This window comes from Coloeus monedula (genome assembly GCF_965178545.1).
Source record: "Coloeus monedula genome assembly, chromosome: 10".
Lineage (NCBI taxonomy): Eukaryota > Metazoa > Chordata > Aves > Passeriformes > Corvidae > Coloeus > Coloeus monedula.
Window position 1 is genome coordinate 16685336 of NC_138790.1, and position 22887 is coordinate 16708222.

General features: G+C 64.3%; 1 protein-coding gene across 5 annotated transcripts; it reads left to right on the forward strand.

Moving 5' to 3' along the window:
- Positions 1–969: 969 nt before the first annotated feature.
- Positions 970–22519, forward strand: TNK2 (tyrosine kinase non receptor 2). 5 transcript variants are annotated; one of them, XM_082288295.1, is made up of 16 exons: positions 970–1082; positions 11483–11660; positions 11798–11868; positions 13088–13300; positions 13392–13544; positions 13742–14019; positions 14095–14221; positions 14313–14459; positions 14819–14913; positions 17642–17836; positions 19251–19342; positions 19858–19902; positions 20118–21433; positions 21852–21947; positions 22037–22164; positions 22274–22408. In XM_082288295.1, the coding sequence occupies exons 2-16, from the start codon at positions 11498–11500 to the stop codon at positions 22278–22280; spliced, it is 3126 nt and encodes a 1041-aa protein (XP_082144421.1). In that variant the 5' UTR covers positions 970–1082; positions 11483–11497; the 3' UTR covers positions 22281–22408. The 5 variants fall into 5 exon arrangements, with proteins under 5 accessions (XP_082144421.1, XP_082144420.1, XP_082144417.1 ...); XM_082288294.1 differs by lacking the exon at positions 970–1082 and adding an exon at positions 1783–2296; XM_082288291.1 differs by lacking the exon at positions 970–1082 and adding an exon at positions 10331–10433.
- Positions 22520–22887: the final 368 nt, after the last annotated feature.

A 22887-nucleotide genomic window follows, 5' to 3' on the forward strand; every position in this document is an offset into this window, starting at 1 on the left:
ACATTCACCTTCTCTTGTGACTTCCTGCAGAGCCATGATGCTGTTGGGGCATTGTGGCCGTGGGTGAGCTTGGGCAGCTGGAGAGGGGGGCTGTTATCCTGCTACATCAGGGCTGGTACGTAGCAGCTCCACTACCACCTTGGTGATGTGCAGTAGCAAATCTGAACTTCACAGTGCTGCTCAGCTGAGTCCTGCCTCCTCACAGACAACTGGAATGAGGACTCTGGTAGTGAGGTGGAGGAGCACAACTGTATGCAAGCCCCCAGACCTCCCCCTCCTTTCATGGCCATGTCCTACCTCCTGCCTTTCCGTCACAGTGTTGACTATGAAAAGCCTGTGGTGTACAGGTGAAGGATGGAAGAAGGAGGAAATGTCAGGTTTCCCCCTGGCTGTGACCTTGCAGGTCTCTGCTGTTGAGAAGGTGGCTGGCCAGGCCTGTGGCTGGTTGTGTCCCAGGAAGCCAGCACTTTCTCCTGCATTGTCCACGCTCTCTGTCGTCCTGGAGGTCCCATGGGCCAAGGTACAAATACACAGGTGGAGACTGCTTAGAGCGCTGGGAGGGCAGGAGGTGCCTCCTCAGCCCCAGAGGCCTGCTCAGGTGCGACCCCAGGGGTTTGGGGGTCTGTATTTAAATATGTTCAGTTTCTCTCTGCTGTCCTCCCCCCTCCCTCCTACTGGTCTCACCTTCTGCTTTACAAACACCACAGCCTGAGAAGTCACACTATTTGGGTGAGTGGCAGCTTCTCCAGGAGCGCAGCTCGAGCTTTATGGGCTGTCCCGGCAGAGCTCTGGTCCCTCCTCTTCCCCCGGGGATGATTTACTTGTTGAAAGCACGTCGTTTCCCGCAGCTCCTGCCCGCGCCTGGCAAGGCTCTCTCCCTGCGGTAACTGAGCAAAGCGTCCCGAGAGGCCGGGCCGGGGCTGCGGGAGCCCTGCTGCGGCCGGGCAGCGCCAGCCCCGCCGGGGCAGAGGGAACGGGGAACAGCCCCTTCCAACTCACCTGGGAGCAGGCATTTGGGCAGCGCAGGGCAGCCCGCGTCCCCGGTGCAGCGGATCGGTCCCGGGGTCTGGCGCTGCTCCGTGGTGAGTCCGTCCGTGCGTCCATCCCCGTGCTCATCCATCCATCCATCCATCCACTTGTCCGTCTGTCCGTCCTCACCCCCGCCGTTACGTAAAGTGGCGGGGCGGCGCCTTTAAGAGCGGGGCCGGGGGCGGGTCGGGGGCCGTCCGGGCTCCCGGCGGCGGCGGCGGCAGGAGGAGGCGCGGGGGGGCAGGAGGGGAGGAAGGGGCGGCGGAGTCGGAGCTCCGGAGCTCCAGCGGCGCGGCGCGGGGGGGCTCCCCCAGCGTGCGGGGCCGGGGCGGGGCCCGCCGCCGCGTGCACCATCCGGGGGCAGGGGGCGAGCGGGGCGCCAGGGGTGCCGGAGGGCGGGGGGCTGAGCCCGGCGGTGCCGGAGGGCGGCGGAGTGGCCCCGGGGGTGCAGGAGCAGGGGGGCTTCACCCGCGGCGTGCAGGAGGCGGGGCTGGGGGCGCTGCCCCGCGGCCAGGAGCTGGTGGCCGGCGGCGGGGAACCGAGGGGCGGCGGGGGGGCGGGCCGGTGGCACTGGGTGCCGCTGGACGAGCGGACGAGCCTGCAGGAGTGGGGCGAGCGGCCCGGGCCCGTCACCGCCCTCAGCAGCCCCAAGCCGGGCGCGGAGCCGCGGCGGCCCCGGGAGCGGGGGGCGGCGCGGGCGCGGCGGCGGGCGCGGGGCGCGGAGGAGGCGGCGGCGGGCGGCAGCCCCGGCGCACGGCGGGCGCGGGGCGCGGTGCGGGGGGTGCAGGAGCACGGCCCCAAGGTCCGGCAGGAGCAGGGCCTGGCCCGGCGGGCGCAGCAGGAGCGCGGCGGGGGGCGGCGGGACGCGGCGAGTCCCCCGGCCCGCGCCCGCTGGTGGGTGCGGCGGGGCCGGCAGGAGGAGGGAGAGGCCCGGGGCGGAGTGCAGGAGGAGGGCGAGCTCTACCCCGGAGAGCAGGAGCACCCCGGCGGCAACCCCGGCACGCGGACCCCGGCACACCGCCCGAGCCGCAGGAGGTCCGCCCGGGTGTGAGGCCGCACCCCGTGCCCGGTGCCCGCTGCCCCGGGGGTGATCCCAGCCGCGTCCTGGACGTCCCCGGCGTCGATCGTCGCACCCAGCCCCGGCAGGTGCGTGGGCTCGTCCCGCCTGGCATGCCGGCTGTGTGGAGTAACGCCATGCCCGTCCTCGCCCTCCGGTGACGCTGCAGACCCGGCGCAGGATGCGGTGGCAGTGGCGGTGAGCGCAGAGGTAAGGAACGAGGCGCGACCCCATGTTTGGGGGTCCTGCGAGGGGCAGGGGGGTTCAGGGCTTGGCACTGTGGTGCTGCCCGGTTGACGTCTGAGTGTGCCGGTGTGTTGGCACCGTGCCCCGCAGTACTGCGAGCTGCGGTGCTGCCCTCGTGCCCAGGCACTGCGGGACTGCTCAGTCCCGGCCGGCAGCATGCCCGACGTCCTGCTCCAGCTGCCAGGCCAAAGCAGGCAGCAGGGTCTGGCGTGAGTGGGTGCCTGGTGCCCTTGAACTCTCCTAAACCACAGCGGAAGCTGGGGGAAGTTTTTTTTTTCCTGGAGAAAAGGCAGCTTTGCTCTTCCTCTTCCCTGGGCTCGTGGGAGCTGTGGCACTGAACAGAGGATCCTTGTCCTCCGGGGCCAGCCCAGCGCCTCGGGGTGTTGTGTTCGGCCAAAACCCCGAGCAGCAGTGAGATGCGGGGAGCTTCTGACCACCGGCCCAGCAGGCAGCACCGCGGCTGTATCCAGCCGTGTTGTGGCAGGTTTTTCTCCTAACAGTCCAGGACCGTTGGGTACGTTTGCTCTTTGTTGCTTTTGCTTTTTTTAATAAAAGTTTTAAGTTAAACCTGGTAAGATGGTGTTGACAGTCCAGACAAGGATCCCACCTTGCCAGGCGAATCCTGCTCAGCTTCCTCCAGCATGATCTGACCCCTTGCCCACTCTGAAGCAGCAGCTGGAGAGGGGGTTTGGAGGTGGCCAGAGGAACCCAGGCAGGGACAGTGTCTCTGGCGGCAGTGCTGGGGCTGGGCTGTCTGGGCAGGACAGGCTGGGGCAGAGCCTGGCGCTGGCACTTCCCCACACCCTCACCTCCCTGGGGCCACTTGGTGCAGCGGGCACACCGGGGTGCAAAGGGTGTCCTTCTTGCCAGGTGCTGTGGGCTCTGGAGGTTGTGCATTCCCCTTTCAGCTGTTCATTGAGCTAGCTCAGGGCAAAGCTTTGAACAAAGTTTTTGGATACTGGGCTTTGCAAAAGTCTCCTAAAAACAGGACCTGCCTCGTGGGGTGTCTTTGAGCAGGTCTGCGCTACCAGGCACCTCTTTAGGGAGAGAGGGTACAAGATGGACCCCGGCTCCTGCACACCCATCCTTGGCTGCAGCCCTGCTCCTGCTGCCAGCCCCGAGCCCACTGCTCCCTGCAGGGAGGGGGGGGTAGAAGCAGCTTCCACATCCCCCCGTCGGGCCGCGCCGAGGCCTGGGGGTGCAGGGTGGGGGCTGTGCAGGCTGTGCAACCTGTTACCAACCCCTGGAGCTACCAGAGCCTCGTTAGCCAGGTATTTGTTAGTGCAGGGTGGGGTGTAGTGGGTATGGCTGGGGGGGCTGGCGATGCCTGCTTCTTCCTCAGGCCGATGCCAGCCTGCTGTCCCACTGCTGTGACAGCCTCCCCGGGGCAAGGGGGGCCCGCATGGGCAGAGGAGCAGCCCCCACGGGACCATGAACTACTGTGAGCTTGTAGCCGAGGCCTGTCCCAGCCAACTGCACGCCAGACTTCACAGCGTACCTCAGTTTCCTCCTGAGATGTCCCATCCTGCCCCTGGAGCCACCTGAGTTTTGACTTCGATTGTGTCCATGAGGGATGGCAGCTGTCAGGGGCAAAGCATCCGGGGGGGTATTACCCACTTGTATGGGTTTTGGGGGACAGGAGGAGGCTCTGCTTCATGCACAGCCCCTGCCAGGACAGGAGGACTTAGGAGAAAATCTTTTTCATGCCTTTGCTGAGTAGCCCTGGGGGAGGGCCACTGCTCGTGCTGCAGCCTGGCTAATTAGGGTGCTGTCAGTTAGTGCTAATGACCGGCAAATACTGGATGGTCTGGCCAGGATGCTGCACTGCTTTGGTGCTGGGGAACTGCGGGGATTGAGCCCTCATCCTCCCTTCCAGCTCCAGGGAGGCTGGAAAGGAGGATGAGGGCTCAGTCTTGCCTGCTCCCAGCCCAAAGGGGAGATGCTGCTCTGTGGATGTGGCTTTGTGCCAGGCTGACCTGACAAACTTGTTTTGTGCCAGCTGCAGCCCAGCCCAAGGACACCTCCTGTACTCGGGTGGAGATGGGGGTACTGCTCGCAGCACCCCCGCGGTGGAGGGGCCGGTTGGACCCAGGGCTGAGGGTGCATCCTGGTGCTCCCCTTCCATGGCAGGACTGGGGGCAAAGCTCACTTGGGGAGCAGGTTCACAAAGGCTCTTCCAAGTGCCTGGGCAGAGCAGGTAATGACCCTGGATGCAGGGAGACTTCCCGTACCTTAACCATCAGGAAGTCTGGAGCATCTGGGCTGGACAGATGGGGGTGCCAGGCAGGGAGACCCATTCTGACCTCTCCCACTTCCCAGGGGGACCCTGTGACCAGTGTCACCTGAGCCCTGACATTTTGCCCCCTTGCACACTGCCCAGTTCACTGTGACTCTGAGGCTCGCACTGCTAGGGGACCCCACAGCGCTGTCCCTGTGGCCCAGGTCAGATCAGTGTGGGGGGCTGGCAGGCACAAACCAGCCTTGCATCAGGGCAGGGTGGCAGAGTCCCTACCACCACCCAGGGTGGCGGTGACACCAGGGCTCAGTGATGCCAAGCCAGCTGCCCTCTCCACCTCCCCAGCAATGAGGGTGCCAGGGACAGTTGCTTTGCATGTTTGTCCCCCAAAACACTGCACTGTGACCCTGCCTTGGTGGGAGAGCTTGGGGCTGAGGTGAGGATCAGCTATAGGGTCAGCAATTGCTGCCCATGCCAGCGAGCTGGGAGGTGCAAGACAAGCTAAGCCCGCCCCAGCTCGACCTGCGGAGCGGATTTAGCAGAGGAAAGAGGCTTAGGGAGGGGATTGGGGTTGTACCGGGATGCCCCCCCCCCACCACATGCCTATGTCTTTCCTTTTCAAACAGCCATTGCTGCAGACAGAGGCTCAGAGCAGGGGATGCCCTGTGCTGGGGGGCAGGATCAGGCCATGGGGACAGGCTCTGGGAGCCCAGAGGTGGCAGCGAGGAGGAGCCTGGCACCTCGGCCTCCCCGGCCACCGCTGCCACAGGGGTCCCCAGTCCTTCGTGCTGGCCCCCCGAGACCTCCTGCTTGCTCCATCCGGCCAACCAGGCAGCATCAGGTGCCAGCACCGAGGGAGGTAAAGCACCCACTGGTATGGGGGTACGTGGGGTGGCACAGGCCAGTGAGGGGCTGGGGACAGTCTCCGGGGAGCTGGGTGACAGCAGCATCCCACAGGTGGGCAGGATGCAGGCGGCAGCCCTGCCTCTGGTGGGAGCAGGATGTGTTTGTACGCGTGGATGTGTGCGTGTCTGCACACCTGCGCCGTGGCAGCCGGGCTGGGGAGTATGTCACCACAATTTGGGGCCGCCCTCGGGGCCCTGCAAGGGCTGAATGAGCCAGCCCGGGGTGACGGTGTGGCTGCCCTGCTGCAGCCACAGTCAATGAGATCACTTCCAGGCGACACAGCTGCCAGGAAGGTGGCAGGAAGGTGGCAGGCGGGCTGTGACAGTGAGCAGGGTGACGTGATGGAGGTGAGTGGGGGACCCGGTCCCCCTCTGGGAGCTTGTTTTGGGGACCTGTCACTTCCTGGGGTCCTCTGTGCGGGGTGGTGAGCGTGGGGGATGGTGTGGACATGGTCGCAGGGATGTGGGGCCAAGTGTGGTGTCCCAGAGGGCTGGGGAGCTCCGTTGTCCCCGCAGAGGGGCGGGACACTGTTCAGTGTGGCTGTCACACCCTGGAGGGTAGAAGACAGTGCACCCCATCCAGTGGTTGTCATTGTGGTGGGACCCCCCGCAGGGTGGGAATTGCAGGCAGCTGAGTCAAGGCTGGCAGGGCACGATGCCATTTGTCTCCTTGGAGGGTACCTAATCATTCTGGTGTCAGTTAAGCCTGGTCAGGCCGGGAGGACCCGACGTGTGGGAGTGTGACCCAAATCCATGCCCAGGGCTGTGGGGACGGGGGCCGTCCCTACTTATCCCCACAGCATCGCCTTCACGGGGCAGGCTGGCGAGGGTTTTGGGGTGGCGCAGGGCGGCTGGGTCCGGAGGGAAGGTGGCATAGCACGTGCATCAGTCACCGTCCTGTGGCGTGCCAGCGCGGTGACGCCGGCGGGCCGTGCGCGGGGGCGGCTCGCTGCTCCCACGCCGCAGGCTCGGCCCGCCTCGGCTCCACGGCTGAGCTCACCTCCGTGGTATGGCAGGAGGAGTCGCCAAGGGGCTGTCCCCGCCCGGCCCCTCAGCCAGGGCAGATGCCCACCTGGACTGGGGGTGTTTGTTTCTCTGGGGGAGGGAGAGGGGAGGGGGGCTAGGACAGACTCTTTCGTCCTGCCTTGGCACGTTGACAGCCTGGTGCCACTCCTTTGGCTACGCCAGAGTCTCAGGGCTCTGTGGGGGGGGCAATGAGGGGTCATGGGGGTTCTTCTGGGGGTCAGAATCATGACCCGTGGCGTTGGTATGAGGAGCAAATTGGTCCCTGGGGACTCTGCTGTGCCCCAAAGGACAGGTAGGTCACAGGTCTTTGAGGGGGCTGCAGGCCCCCCCGCTCTGATTTCAACCAGTTGCAGCTCTGGCCCAGGGGGCTGGGAGAGGGACTGTGGCTGGGCAGCGTTGGGCTACAGGCCAGTCCCTATGTGCAGGTGTGGGGGTTCCCCATCCAGGGGGGTGGCTTCTTGCTCGGGGTCGTGCCAGGTGCAGCTGCGCCTGGCAGAGGTCTAGGAGACCCCCAGGCTCCTGCGACGGGGTGGGGGGAGAGGATTGATCCTGGCGTGCCCTTCGGACCCCCATTCCAGCCGCACCCCCCGGGGCCTGGCTGCTGTCCCAGCCGTGCCGTGCTTGCGCCAGCGCTGCCGGTCGCTGCGGAGCAGCCATCTTCCCTGTGCATCCCATCCCCCTCTGCCTGCGCAGGGAAGCGGGAGGGATGCTGGGGATACTGCCAGCGCCAGAGCCCCCCCATCCCTCTGCAGGTGCCTCCCTACCCATCCTGCCTGCCATAGAGCCCTGGCTGCTTGACGATGGTCCCCCCTCATCCTCCTCCTCCGCCTGGCTGCCTGGTGCACCGTGCCGGGGTGCGGGGAGAAGGGGGCTGCTGGCGCGGCGCTGGTGCTGGCGGCGATGCCACCACCTCTCCACTCAGGAGCCGGAGCAGGGACAGAAGGTGGGCGGTTGGGCTGCCGCGCCGGGAGGAAGACAGTGGTGCCAGGCTGGGATTGGGGTGAGGACAAGCGCTCAAGGGGCTGCCCCCCTTCTCTTTTCCCTTTTCGTCTGCATCCTTCCATCCATCCCCCCCCCGCCTCCCCTCCATCACCGTCGCGGTCACCTTCACCCTCTCGCTGTTTTCCGGAACTGCAGCAACTTTCTGCCATGTGATCCCAAACCCGGCTCCAGCCCTCGCCGCCCCCAGGCAGACGCGGGCGTCTCCGCAGAGCCCCCCACTCGCCGCTGCGCCGCAGCCGCCGCCGCCTCAGCCATGGGCGAGAGATGCGACTACCAGCGCTTGAGCAGCGCCGAGGAGGAGGAGGAAATGCACGGCCCCCTGCCCCACAGCTTCTCGGACAGCACCGGGCAGCGGGCCCTGCGGCTGGGCAGCAGGCGCCCCACGCCACCCCCCCGGCAGGACATCGCCCCGGGCATGCCGTGCCGGCGGGTCAGTGGAGGGCAATCGGTAGAGGAGAGCAGGGGGGGGCACCTGGCTGAGCTTGATGGTCCCAGGATGGGCATGGGTTGGCAGCTGACATGGAGCACAGGGGGTCCCTGCATGGCATCTCCCCTCTGGAATGTGCAGTACCCCACAGCATCCGGGGCAGCATGACACCCCCACTTGCTCGGCTGTGCTGCCATCCTGACCCACGGGAGAGGGGATGCCTACTGCTTCTTGTCGGGGAAACTGAGGCATGGGGGAATGGTGTGCGGCAGCGAGGATCAGCCAAGCCTGGCACACCTTGTGGAGGGGGGGGCACGGTGCCCAGCACAGGATGCCGTCCACCAGCTGCAGCGCTGTAAGCAGACGGTGGCCCCGCAGGCTGCCATCCCCACACGGGGGTGTCCCTGGCTGAGGCCAGGCTTTGTATGGATGTGGGGAATGTGTAGGTGCAGGTGGCTTGAGGTGTAGGACAGGTATTGTGGTGTCCTTATGGATAGATATAATGGGGGGGGGGGGGGGGGAAGATGGGGAGGACTGACCCCCCACGTGCCAGCTCGGACGGGTGTGTGCGCTGCCAGGCAAGCGCGGAGGCGAGGAACATGCCACAGCGGGGGTGGGCACCCGTGGGCGCGCAGGGGGCAGGCGGCTCCAGGTGTGCGTCGGGCGGAGGCGGGAGCAGGAGCGGGACGGTGCCGCCGGCGGTGTTTGCGCACGTGCGGCCGGGCAGGGCGGCAGCCGGGGGTGCGCGGCGGGGACGCGCGTGGGGGGCGGCTGCGGTCGTGCAGGTGGCGGGAAGCATGCGGGGGGATCGCTCCTGTGTGGTCCTGGGGCGCACGTGAGCGTCCTCACCGCCCAGCGTGCATGAGCCCGGGTGCACGTAGGGTGCGTCCCTGGCGCTGCAGGGATGGGTGTGCATGGCAGGGGCGTGCAGGGCACCGAGGGCCGAGCAGCACCTGTGCCGGGGGTCTAGGGGATTTGTGATTTCCCCACCACAGGATGGGAGTTTGCTGGCAGGACTCCTTGCCCAACTCGGAGTCGAGGTCGCAGGATCATTCCCTGTGCCTGTGGGTCTATCACAGAGAGGGAAACTGAGGCACGGAACCTCCCCTGGCATGGTAGGCAAAGCTGGGTTCCCCGTTCCCTTTTGGAAATCTGTACTCCCGGTGTGAGCACTGAACTGGGCAGCCTCACCTGGGATTTGAGGGTGCAGGAGGCAGTGCACTCGGTGCCAGTCCCAGTGGGTGCCATTTCTGCCTGATGAGGGTGATGCTCTGTCGAGGCAGGGCACCCCCCCACCCCCGGTGTCCCCTGAGCTGGGAAGGGGGAAGCTGGCGCGTGGCAGAGGTTGGTGCCGAGGGCACTGTGCCCAGTTGTCCCCAGTCAATGGGCTTCTTGTGCCTGGCGCTTGTGCTGCCGGGTGCCAGCTGGGATCCCAGTGGCAGTGGAAGCCCCAGTGGAGACTCCTCCTGGGGATGCACTTAACTCCCTCTTAGCTGCCCCCCTGGCACAGCAATGGCCACGCTTTGGAGGGGCCAGGCAGGGGGGGACTGTGGCAAGAGAGGTTGCTGTGGGTCTTTCTCACGCTGTGGCTGCCGGCGTGGCCAGCTGTTCTCCCTGGGGAGCCCGCGGGCGGACAGCACTGCTGGGGTTGGGTGCCAGCCCCGCCAGGGAAGGGGAGCGAGCGCCGGGGTGCTGGTGGCACCCCACGGCAGAGCCCCGTGGGGGCTGGCAGCTGGGCAGCGGATATGTTTGCCGAGCCAGAAACTCCCCCCGCAGTGCCCATCGCCCTGGCATCATGCCTGTGGCCTCGGTTGGGGAGCAGAGAGCCGGATGTCTCTTCTGCCTCCCTCCCTCCCTGCTTCCTGGGGGGGAAACTGAGGCCTGGGAGCGATTCCCAAGGCCGGGGCGAGTTTCCATGGAAATGAGAGCGGGGGTCCGGGCTCCCAGCTGCGAGCGACCGCCGAACAAGGGAGAAAGCGGGACATTGATGGGAGCCCGGCCCCTTGGGCGCGCGTCCCAGCCCGGCTGAAAATAACCCTCCTGGGCAGCGCTGCGGGCAGGCGACCGGGACCGAGCCCCGCTGCCAGCGGGGGGTCCCCAGGAAGCGGCTCCAGCCAGGGGAGTGACCCTCAGCCCTGCCTGCCGCCACCCCCCACCCCGGCCCCGTTGCGTTGGGGAAGGGGAGGGCCGGCCGGCCAGAGGATCGAGAGGCGGATGGAAGGAGGGGCAGAGCCACAACCCGCGTCCGGCCGACGGACTGCCCGAACCCCCTGCCCGCTCCAGGGGTGTCTGTGGGGCGGCCGAGCCCAGGGGACATCTCTGTAGCGCAGATGAAGGGGCTGCGGGTGCCCCGGCTGCGGTGAGTGGGCTCCGCCGTGGGACGCCGGCAGCGGGGAAGGGACATCAGCGGTGCCAGGGGCTGGCGGCGGGCAGCCAGGCAGGATGCGACGCTTCCAGGCTTTGCACCGATCCTTCCCCTTCCTCACCCGCTTCCGCCTCTACCGAGTAAGTGCCGACCCCCGCCCCGTGCAGACCCTGCGCTGACCGTCACCCGGCCCTGTCCCCGTCGCCTGCGGGCAGGGGAGTCGCAGCTCCCTTCGCCCCGCGTGGCCCTGCGTGCCCCCATGCGCCCCCGTGCCCAGCTGCTCGCCGCGCCCGCCGTATTTTTAGCCCAGTGCCGAGGGTTGCAATTGCGGTGACGCGGCCGAGGGAGCCGAGCACAGCGGGTGAAGACGCCAGGGGCCATGTCGTCTCCCAGGGAAGAAGAGAGGATGGAGAGGGCTACCGCTCTGTGGAGCTGGGGTGGCGGGTCCCAACCTCCCTCCTGCTCTCAGCAGGAGGAGGCAGAGCTATATGCCTTTCCAGAAAGGTGATGGTGAAAGTGGGGGAGAGCCGGGACAACAGGCAGGGATGGGGAGTGGGGGGGAGCATGGGGCTTCATCTCTCTGTGTTTGTGCTCTGGCATGGCTGGGGGCTGATGCCAGCAGCACTGGGGTGCCCTGTACCTCAGCACTGGAGCAACAGGACTCTTAGAGACCCACATGTTCACATGTTTCTCTCTGCCCCCTCCCTGTGTCTGGCCAGTGAGGTGCCACCACCTATGGCAGAGGAGACCCCCTGATAGTCTGTACTACAACTCAGCCAAGTGTGCGGGCATGCCAGGGGGCCAAGGTGGCTGTCCCTGCTGGGGACAGCCCCTCCAGCTGAGCAGAGGGAATTGGGCAGGCACATCTATTCTGAGGCTCTGCTTCCCTCCTCTGTCCCTGGCACCCCTGACCAGGGATAGCCTCTGCTGGAACGGAGAGGTGGGCTGGTGTACGGGCAGGACAGGGCAGACTGGGGGGCCCTGCCTATCTCTGGGGGTCCTGATGATGGGGTGCCTCTCCTGGCCTCCCCCAGAGAGCTGGTGACAGGCTCAGGAGATGACTCCACTAGTATCCCTCACAACAGCACCCCAGCCTTGATTCTGAGCCCCTCTGGGTGACTCCCCAGTGGGAATGGGGCAGAGGGGAGCAGAGCAGGGTTGCCCCTAACCCAGTATTGTGTCCCAGCAGAGGCTGAGCTGTAGCATGCAGGCGGAGGAGGGCACGGACTGGCTGCTGGAGCTGCTCACCGAGCTGCAGCTGCAGCAGTACTTCCTGCGCATCCGAGACGAGCTCAATGTCACACGCCTCTCCCACTTCGAGTACGTCAAAAATGAGGATCTGGAGAAGATCGGCATGGGACGCCCTGGTGTGTACATCCCCCCCAAACCTCTCACCAGCTGGATGTGCAGCATCTTTTGGGAAGCCCACAGGAGCACAGGGGGCTGGAGGGGACCCCTATCCCAGACTGGCTTGTGACAGTCACTGTGTCCCTGTGTCCTGCAGGCCAGCGGCGGCTGTGGGAGGCAGTGAAGCGGAGGAAAGCCATGTGCAAGCGGAAATCCTGGATGAGCAAGGTAGGGATGGGAGAGGGAGAGGTGTGGCAGGGAAACTGAGGCAGGCAGGAGGAGCTGGACCTCTCCCTGTGCCCTTTCGGGATGCCTGGCTCTCCCACATGCCTGGTCCCTGGAGGCTGACAGGGAAATGGGCAGAAGCCCCAGCCATCCATGCCCCGCCTGTGGTGTGACCCTACCAGTGTGTGCCCCAGTCCCACTCAGGCTCCTGGGTCACTTCCCAGCAAAGGACAGCCCTGCTACTCCAGCACTCGGAAAATTCATTCCCCTCATGTTGTTTGCTGCTTTGTCAGGAAATTTGTTTGTAGCCGGTGAACCAGAGAGCCTTGCTCCAGACAGCTCTGTGGGCAGCCATGGTGCCCAGGACACTGCCCACCCTGCTGCCTAACAGCAAGGGGGCAAAGCCTTGTACCTGCAGGCTGGGACAGACTATGACAGGGGACCTTGGGATGCTTACATATGCCCTGATGCCATCCCATCCAAAGCTGGTGCTGCTGGCACCCTATGGCACCTGGCACCCCAGAAGAGCAGAGTTTGGCAGAGCCATTTGCCAGCTGGGCACTGGGTCATGGCGTTTCCCCTGCATGACTTGTCTGTGCTGGGACATGGTCAGGATGGGCTTTTAATAGAAGGCTACTTCTATTAAAGAATAAATGGCAGAAATGCCACCTCCCACCCCAGACACATGCTAGGCCCAGCCCCCACACACCCTGCATCAAGACTGGGATGGACCCTGCCCCATGGGGCACATCATCCCAGCTGAGGGAAATGGAAGGAGAGCCCATCCCCTCTGAGTGGTGGCAGTGGCAGCATTGCAAAGCCCACGTCGCTGCAGGGATGTGTCACCACACTCAGCCCAAGCTGGAGGTTTCCCTTGGCTTTGTGCCCAGGCACACTGTGTGGCCTTGGCCTGGCCAAGGAGTGCCCAGGGCCCTCTGGCTACCGGCCTGGTTTGCTGTGGCTGTTGGGGAACTGCTGCAGAGCTGCTGCGGGAGGAACAACCCCTTCCCTCCACGGGAATCACAGCTCAGTGTGCTGGCAGCTGGAGGAACGGAGCCTTCTCCCACAACCAGCCTTCTCTGGGTCATCACCCGTTAGGGGTCATCATTAGGTTCCAGCGTGTACAGCCCAGGCAAGGGGTTGTGCCAGCACTGCTCACTTACAGACCCGAGGGCTTGGGATGTTCCCATACCCATGTTTCACCTTCCTCCATGTCCCACAGGTGTTCAGTGGGAAACGCCCGGAGTCGGAGCTGCCGCCCCAGCCCCAGAGTACCTTCCGCAAGCCCCCCACGCCACCACCCCCTGAAGCTGGGGGCCAACACTCCCTCACCTGCCTTGTGCGGGAGCGGGACCTCTCGATCTTTGAGAAGCTGGGTGATGGCTCCTTTGGTGTCGTGCGTCGCGGCGAGTGGTGCACGCCTGCCGGCAAGACGGTGAGAGGCTGCTCTAGGGGGGTGGGGAGCCAGGCAGTGGGACCACCCACAGGGGAAGACACTTTGGAGCTCATCCCTCTTTTGGCCATAGCTGAATGTGGCAGTGAAGTGCCTCAAGACAGATGTGCTGAGCCAGCCAGAGGCACTGGACGACTTCATCCGGGAGGTGAATGCCATGCACTCCCTGGACCACAGGAACCTCATCCGCCTATATGGTGTGGTGCTCTCCCACCCCATGAAGATGGTGAGTGTGGGGGAATGGGGCTGACCCCAATGACACCCCCATGGCAGGGGTCCCACATGATGGCATGAGCAAAGCTGATCTGGGTCTTACCCCAAGTCCTCTGCTGGCATCCCCAGTGGGGCATAAGAAGGCTGGAAGCCAGCCAAACCAGGGTGCCCCTGGACTGACCGACTTGCTATCCACACCCCATGGCCCAGGTGACAGAGCTGGCCCCACTGGGTTCCCTTCTGGACCGCCTGCGGAAGAACCAGGGCCATTTCCTCATCTCCACCCTGTGCCAGTATGCCATCCAGGTGGCCAAGGGCATGGCCTACCTGGAGTCCAAGCGCTTCATCCACCGCGACCTGGCTGCCCGCAACATCCTGCTGGCCTCCAATGAGCTCGTCAAGATTGGGGACTTCGGACTGATGCGGGCCCTGCCCAAAAATGATGATCACTACGTGATGCAGGAGCATCGCAAGGTCCCCTTTGCCTGGTGAGCCTTGGGGAGGGGGAGATCTGGAGGTGGAGCACCCATGGCCTTCTGATGCTCATGTCCTTCCCCCTGCAGGTGTGCTCCTGAGAGCCTGAAGACCCGCACCTTCTCCCATGCCAGTGACACCTGGATGTTCGGAGTGACCCTCTGGGAGATGTTCACCTATGGTCAGGAGCCTTGGATCGGCCTCAATGGCAGCCAGGTAGGTGTACAGCAGGGACCTGCCCCCTCACCTCACCCCACTGGTGCTGGGGGGGATATGGGACACCCTGACAGCATGTGCTGTCCCACAGATCCTGCACAAGATAGACAAGGAGGGTGAGCGGCTGCCGCGGCCTGAGGACTGTCCCCAGGACATCTACAACGTCATGCTGCAGTGCTGGGCACACAAGCCTGAGGACCGACCCACCTTCGTGGCCTTGCGAGACTTCTTGGTGGAGGTGGGTGAGCAGGGAGGGGGACAGGAGCTCCAGCACCCTGTCCTGCCAGCTCTGCTCAAGCATGGATAGAGCTAAGAATATTGCTGAGGTGGGAAGTGACCTGGGCCAAGGTGGGAGCTCAGGCCAGGCAGCCCTGCAGGCTGGGAGGTGGAGGGTGGTGATATGGTTACAGCAGGAGAAATCTGGTTGTTGCAGTGCCATCGTGCACCCCAGGGCTGTGTCAGCTGAGCAGGGGATAGTGGTAATGCTGTCTCTTGTCCATTTTTGGGGCCTCCATGCCCTCCATGGGGCTGGGCCTGCCCTCAAAATAGGGTGGACGGAGGGGCTGTGTCCCCTGTCCTCACCCACCTCTCCCCCAGGCTCAGCCCACCGACATGAGAGCACTGCAGGACTTTGAGGAGCCAGACAAGCTGCACATCCAGATGAACGACATCATCACGGTCATCGAGGGCAGGTACTGCACGGGAAGGTGGCAGGCATTGTAGAGGGGGAAATGCACTGCCTGCCAGCGTGCATAGGGATAGGGAATGGGGAGACTGGGACAGTGTGAGCACTGGCAGAGCTATGGGAAGCAGGGATGGGAAGGGGTGGCTCTGCCCCCAGCGTACCCTGTCGTGTACCCTACGGGTGGGCAGAGCTGAGATGTTTGTGGTCCCCCAGGCAGCACAGCATCGTGGGGCCACTCCAGAGTGGGGGGCACAGCCCTGCCCACACTGCCCACAGCCCTGCCCGCACCATCCCTGCTGACTCACCCCACTGTGCCCGTGGGTTTGCCCTGGGAAACCGCACGCCCCAGGGCCGCTCCCTGCTGATAGTGGTGGGGACGTGCCGCCAGCACCCGGAGACGTGCTGCTGTCATCGGGTTGAGAGAGGCACCGTGGGACTTGGTACTGTGCTGGCAGAACCCACTGTGCTGTGGGCTCGCCGGTCCCTGCTGACCACGCCGGGGCACAGCCACCCCCTCTGCCGTCCCGGGGATCTGGGGACTGGAGTAGGGGGCCCTTTTGTCCCTGCATCTCTATCCCAGGATGTGCCTGTCACCTTCCAGCTGGGGGAGACTGGGGACCTCCAAAAGGAGTTCAGTGTCCCCGCGCTAGGGCCGGCCCCCCAATCCCGAGGGGAGGAGGAGGAGGAGGAGGGCTCTGTTCCCGTCTCCCCCCGCCCCGGGCCGGCTCCCCGCGGTTAGTCACCACCCGGGGTGAATCAGGCCGGGTTTGTGTGTCTGCAGGGACCGGCTGCTCCCGGTCCGCCGCCGCGGGGATGACTCTTGCCCAGGGTCTGGCGGTTTAATTGCAGGGAGGGAAGGGGAGGGGAGGGGAGGGGAAGCGGCGTCGGCGGAGGGAGGGAAGGAGCGGCGGAGGGCGGTGCGGCCGCGCCAGAGCGCCTACATCGTCCCTGCCGCCGCATCGCGGCTGGGCTGCGGGTCCGCGCCCCCCGCCCCACCGCCGGCCCCAGGTGAGCCGCGGAGGGAAGGATGGAGCGGGAAGAGGGGCTGGAGGTTTCCTGTCGGTCGGGAATTGCCGGGAGTGGAGCAGAGCCGGGGCGCAGCTTCCCCTGCCTCAGCTTCCCCGAGGGACGCCGGTCCTTGGTGACCCCCGGTGATAGGTTTTGGGGGTGCGGACTCAGGGCACACGTGGCGGGTTCAGCAGCCGGGGGATGGCAGGAGCCCCAGCGGCTGCCGGTATTCCCGGAGGGGAGGCCCCTCCCCGTGCCTCAGTTTCCCCCGCGGTGGCCGCCCCCCACCGCGTTGCCTGCGGGGATGCCCGGGCAGAGCTGGCGGGGGAAAGGGGGGAGTCTCTAGCCGGGGGCTGCATCCGGCCCTGCCGAGGCCGCCCGGGGCACCGTAAACACCCCCCACCCCTTTTCAAGCCCCTGCCTGTCGTTCGGCGGGCGCCGGGTGTGCGTACGTGTGTGTGGGCAGGGGCAGGGACCTCCCTGAAAGCCCCCCGGGGACCCAGCCGGCCGCGGGACGGGGCTGTCTCGGGGAGAGGAGCCAGGGCAGCGCCGGAGCGGGTTTGTGCCGGGGGTCCGAGCTGGGGTTCGGTGGGACCGAGGGTGGGAGCAGGGAGAGTGGAGGGATGGCCCGGCCGCAGCATCCCTTCGTCGGGATGCGGCGGTGAGGGGCGCAGGGAGGGCGAGTGGAGGGGACCTCCCGGGGAGGGGAGCCGTTCCCCCACCTCCCCCAGCCTGCCGCGGGTGAGGGAGGGTGCTCGGTACTGGCTGGGCTCTGCCGGGGCTCTGCCGAGGGGTCCCGACGCTGAGTAAGGCGGCTGGCTGGCGGCAGCGGGAAGGTAAACAGGAAAAGGGCTGAGCTGGTGGCCGGGGGTGACTCACAGGTGACTCCAGGAAACTGCGGGGCCCGTGCCAGCTTCGCCAGGCTGGCACCCACACTGCCACTGCCCCCTGCCCGCAGCACACCCTGCCCACGGGGAGGGTAGGGCCTTGACAGGCAGGGGGGTAGCTTAGGGTCAGAGCCCCCCCACCATTTATTTGGCACAGTGCAGGGTGGGGTACACCATTTGGGATGCCTTTCCCTGCCCCATCCCTATTCCCCCCACCAGTCCCTCTAGACTAGATGACCTCCTCATCCACCCCAGAGGTGGCTGTGTCCTGGGCAACTCCTCGGGAACACACTGGGGACCAGTACCCCAGGGTGGCCTAAGCCCACCATCTGTCTTTCTGCCCAACTCCCCCTGCCTGCACCAGCCTGCACAGGGCTCACTGATAATGTAGGAAGGGAGCGAGGAAGACCCCACAGACCACCGTCCCCCATATGGGCCCCCATCAGATGCCAAGAGTGTCCCCTATGCCTTCCTTAAGCGCATGGGCCACAGAGGGATAGGTAACGAGCAACTTGGTGCAGGCATCACCCCAAGGCTCCTGCATAGCTTGAGGCAGCAAGGAGGAGGAGGGGGCATATCTTTTGGGACAAAAGCATGTAGCTTTGTTCCCCACCACTTGCATTCCCAGCACCACCAGGTGCAGGGACCATGTGGGGTGGGAGCCAAAGCGTACTGCCGGTGTAGGGTTGGGATCCTGGGCACCCAGGTTGTGTTCCTGGTTGTGTCACCGCACGCCTTCATGGACTTGGACGAGTCACCTTGCCTCCTCCCCATCACTGGGGCAGGCGCGTGTCAACCTCCCATCCCCTCATCAGTAACGAGGTCCTTTTTATTCCTTAGGGCCGAGAATTACTGGTGGCGGGGTCAGAATAAACGGACCCTAAAAGTTGGCCAATTTCCCCGAAACACGGTGACCTCGGTGGCAGGGCTGTCAGCCCACGACATCAGCCAGCCGCTTAAAAACAGCTTCATCCACACAGGCCATGGAGACACCAACCCGCAGCACTGCTGGGGGTTTCCCGATAAAATTGATGAGTAAGAAACTTTTTGTCTTCTCTGCATCCTTTGCCTGCTCCCTCCCTTCCCTGCTGCCCACTGGGCTCGGGAGCAAGACGCGGCTTGGCTATTGCCCCCCTTTCCCCCCATGAAGCATCTCTTTCCGCCCCCGCTGTAATGGGAATGGTGGCTCTGGGTAGGGTTCCTGCAGCTGGACTAACTTCCTTGCCTCTTCCTACTAATGGGGTTAGGGACGTCGGGGGCTGCTGTGCTTGTGGCTGTCCCAGTGGGGAGACCTTTGTGGCTGTCCTGGGACAGGGAGACATCAGTAAGCACCACCCCAGAGGTGGCCACATTACCCCAAAGCACTTTTGGGATGTCCCAGGGCGGCTAAATGTGCGTGGCTTGCAGCCTGTCCCCACGCTTCTAACAGCATGAGTCTTTTTGAAAAGCAAAACATGAAAAAAATCCACGAAAATGATTTTTTTCTCCACCCTGCTCTATCAGAAGACACCTGGCTGGATTGTGACTGGGGGGAAGGGGGCTGGGTGCTTGTGCTCCAGTGTCCCACATACTCCCTGCCAGATGGGACTGGTTGTCTGGCAGTGAGCAGGAGCACCTTGGCAGGGGGCATGTGGGGGGTCTCTCCTTGAACTGGGCTGGAGGGATGTGGGAGGTCAGTGCGGTGGGGCATAGGATAGGATTTCAAAAACTGGAAAGCTCCTGGTGGGTAGGGCCAGGTCCTGCACTAGTCCATCCCCTGGGATCATGATCCCAACTGCTGTTTGTTATCCCAGGCCTGGGACAGCTCTGCTGGTGCCTCAGTCCCAGCCTGACCCCTCCACAGCCCCCTGTGTCGTGGGCTGTGCCGGTGGCCCTCAGAGGGCTGAACGGAGGCGCTGCACACACAGAGCTGGCTCGTGCCCCGGCAGGCCTCCCCGCGCCCCGCTGCGTGGGCACGGGCACTGGGTACGTGCTGCCCGGGCTGCCGAGAACGCACCGAGCTCGGCACACGCCCAAGCCCTCGGGCTGTGCCAGCTCCCGCCGGCTCCCTGGCTTGCGACAGCTCGCCCGGGCCTCCCGGCACCCACTGGCACGTGGTACCGGGGCACCCTGCCTTGGGCGCAGCATCGCCCCGGTGCTGGAGGGGCGTCCTGGGCACTGCATCCCGCACAAGTACCCTGGACACGGTGCCCTGCTTGCAGTCCCCTGGGCACAGCACATCATGCACGCGGAGCCGGAGATGGGTGGCATGACATTGGGATGGCACTGGGCTCTGTGCTGTAGCACTGGAGGCCTCTGGGGTGTGTTGCCCCAGCACTCATAGGAATGGTACTCACCAGGCATGGTGTGTGGTGGAGGAGCTGTCGGGTGTCCCAAGGCATGAGCCTGAGGAGTGAGGGGTCCCACATGGCCCCTGCTGACTCCCAGGCACTCTCCTCTCTCCCCACAGGCTGTACCTGGGAAATCCCATGGACCCTCCTGACATTTTAGGTGTGGACCCGAGCGCTGCCAGACCTACACAGCTTCCAGGGAGGGCTAAAAGTGAGTGGCTTTTCTCCTTCCTCCTGCCCATCAGCTGCGCAAAGCCCCCATCCCCGTATCCTGCTGCCAGAGTGATGGGCTGGACCCTCTCCTTTTTGTCTCTCTGCTGGCACTTGCTTTTTGCAGACCAGGGGTAGCTGGGGTGATGGACCGTGTTGTCACTTGGCTGTACGCCACTGCCAGCAGCGTGGGCGGCTGGTGGCTCTGCCTGGCTGGACTCTGCCCTGCTGCCCTTCATCCGAGTCCCTTGTCCCCTCCCAGCCTCCCACAGCTGGCCTCCTCAGTGCAGGGGATCTCAGCAGAGCTGCTGTGGGGAGGGAACTTGGATGCTGTGCATATGCCACAATCCCCATAAACCTAGTTTTTACTTGGGGGGGGCTTCCCACCAGCATCCTCTCTGTGTGCCACTGGTGAAGAGGGACACAACAAAGCATGCACCCCGTTAACAAGCACCCTGGCTGCCGCTTGCGTGTTCACCCTATGCTTCCCCTTCTCTTGGGTTCTCTCTTCTGCAGGGCAGCCTCCTCCACGCCCACCTCAGCCTACCGTCCTGCTCACCAGTAAGTTGGGCTTCTTTGGTGCTGCTCTCCCTTCCTCACACCCTCTTTCTTTTCTCTCTTGCCTGGGTGGCCTGGGGCAGGTGCCCTGGTGTGCCTTGGGAGCAAAGAGGGCTGAAACTATGGGGTGGTTTGGGGGCTTGCAGATGCAGATGCCCCTTCTTGCACCCTAGAGATGAGTGCTGGGACCCTCACTATCCTTCTCTGTCCCCTTCTAGAGCCTTGCTACGACCCGGTCAGTGAGGAGGAGGAGGGTCTGCCAGGGGGTCTCCGGAAGCTCTGCCTGAAGAAGCCAGGCACAGGGAAGGGTCTGCGACCGGTCAAGCCATCAGCACGAGTACCAGGCACCAAGGTGGGCGAGCGGCAACCCGGACGGCTGGCAAGCGAGGGGCTGGCAAGCAGCGAGGTGACCCTCATTGACTTTGGGGAGGAAGTGCCCCAGGGTAGCCCCTCTCCAGTGGGGGAGCTGACAGCCCCATCGTTAGCCAAGCTGGCCATGGAGGCCTGCTCTTTGCTGGACAAGACCCCACCACAGAGCCCCACGCGGGCTCTTCCTCGGCCTCTCCACCCCACGCCGGTGGTGGACTGGGATGCCCGGCCGTTGCCCCCACCGCCTGCCTATGATGACGTGGCACAGGATGAGGATGATATTGAGGTCTGCTCTATCACTAGCCCTCCAAGCCGGCGGGGCAAGACCAACTATGGCTTTGTGGATGAGAGTGAGCGGGGACCAGCACTGGAGGACAACCTCTTCCTGCCCCCCAAGGAGACCAAACAGCCCAGCATGACACAGACCACCGAGCTCTTCGAGGAGCTGCAGCAGGAGTGCATGAAGAGGCTCAACGTCCCTCTGGGACCGGCTGCCCCAGCTGACGACAAGCCCCAAATCCCGCCCCGTGTCCCAATCCCACCCCGGCCCCTTCGCCGCAATGAGCCTGGGCGCTGGTCAGGGGACCTTTCCCCAGCTTCGGGGGGCGAGGAAGACCGGCCGCCCCAGATCCCCCCACGGGACCCACTGTCGCAGCCCACTTCCCGGACACCCAGCCCCATGGCTCTGCAGGTGGGCTCTCCCCAGCAACGTGCTGCCCTCTGCTCCTGCCTCTCCACCTCACCAGGGAAGCCTATGCCCACCACACAGAGCTTTGCCCTTGACCCCAAATACGCCACCCCCAAGGTCATCCAGGCACAGGGCAAGGACTGCTCCAAGGGACCCTGCATCCTGCCTATCGTGAAGGATGGGCAGAAGGTCAGCAGCACTCACTACTACCTGCTGCCCGAGCGCCCTGCCTACCTGGACAAGTATGAGAAGTTTTTCAAGGAGGCTAAAAGCCCTGAGGAGGTGCCAGCATCCCGCCAGGTCACCACAGCCACTGTCCGTCCCATGGTGCAGCAGCCACTGCCAGACTGCAAGGCCAACTTTTCCTCCAACAACAGCAACCCTGGGCCCAAGTGCCTGGTGAAAGCCTCTTGCAGCCTCCAGAAGATTGTTTACGACGGGCCAGATGTTTGCCGTCCTGCTGACAAGATCCGGCTGGTAGGTGTCATTCCCAGCATCCATGTGGAGTGGGCTCACCTGGGCAAGAGCTTTCCTCACCCTGTGCCTCAGTTTCTGCAAGTTCAACCCCAGGGGATTGGCTACAAGGAGGCCCCAGATATCCAGGGGACATAAATCTCACTGCAATGCTAAAATGGGAATTGAAGGCCCTGGGGAGGGGGAAGGTGGCTTGTTGCTATCGTCCCCTTGGTCTCTCTAGGCTGGGGATATTGTGGCCCACCCAAGCCCAGGAGAGATTTAAGATCCCAGGGTTAAGAATGATCCCAGCTCCAGGCTGACAGTGCTCCCTGAAGATAGAACCAGGAACGGGGGCAGCCCTGGTGGTCCCCTGCTTCAGTCAGAGGCTTCTCGCTGCCCAGGGATGGCAGCAGACAGTGACCACAAGCTTCCCCCCCAGGTGCAGGAGACGGTGCATGGCGTGACCACCGAGGAGTGTCAGGCAGCCCTGCAGAACCACAACTGGAACATCCAACGGGCCATCCAGTACCTGAAGGTACAGTGCACCCCTGTTCCCTCGTCCTGGCTCCAGCAAGAGTGGTGGCACCCCTGTCACCCCTCTGGCCATGCCCTGTCCCTTTGCAGGTGGAGCAGCTCTTCTGCCTGGGGCTAAAGTCCCGTATGGAGTGCCAGCGGGTGCTGGAGATGTTCGACTGGAACCTGGCACAGGCTAGCTCCCACCTCCTTGATCCCTACAGCACCACCCGCCAGAAGTAGGGACATCGATGTTTTTGGGGCGAGAGCAGTTCTCTGTGCCACACTGCTCTGGGCAGACTGGCACTATCACCCCTCCTGAGCTCATGTCCTGTCCTCTCCTTACAGATGGTGACAGCGGGGACAGGGCGACCTGTGTCGAATCCAGAGCAGGCATCTCACCATGGGGCCAATCCCCCCACCTCCACCCACGCAACCTGCTGCAGGACTCTGGACTGAGCCCCCACTTGGAGGGTGGAGACATCCCAAAAGGGACCCTGCCCAGCACCACAGACTTTCCAGGGTGCTTGTGCCCTGGCCTTGGCAATGGGCTCCGTCCCCTGGCCCCTTGTTGAATTGTTTTTGTAAAGAGAAATGTAATTTTAATATATATATTATGTGTATATATAAAAATATTCTATGGAGAGGAGGGTGCCTGTGGCCGTCTCCCAGGTCTATCCCTGCCGACACACAGGGACAGGCCACATCTCCATGGGTGCTGGTTCCTCCCTGCAGGCAGCTGGGACTGTAACCCTTGGGATCCCCCATGGGATGAAGCTCAGGAGGGGATGCATGGACTGTGGGGATCCCCAGGAAGCTGTGTGACATGTGCACCTGTAAAACCTCCTGCCGAGTCCTCCCAGGCCTTTTTAGGGTGCAAAGTTTTCCCCATCCAGGGCTGCTGGAGTTAGTCACAGTATATCCCACCCCCAGGCCCAAGGCTGAGCACGGTTTTGCCTGCT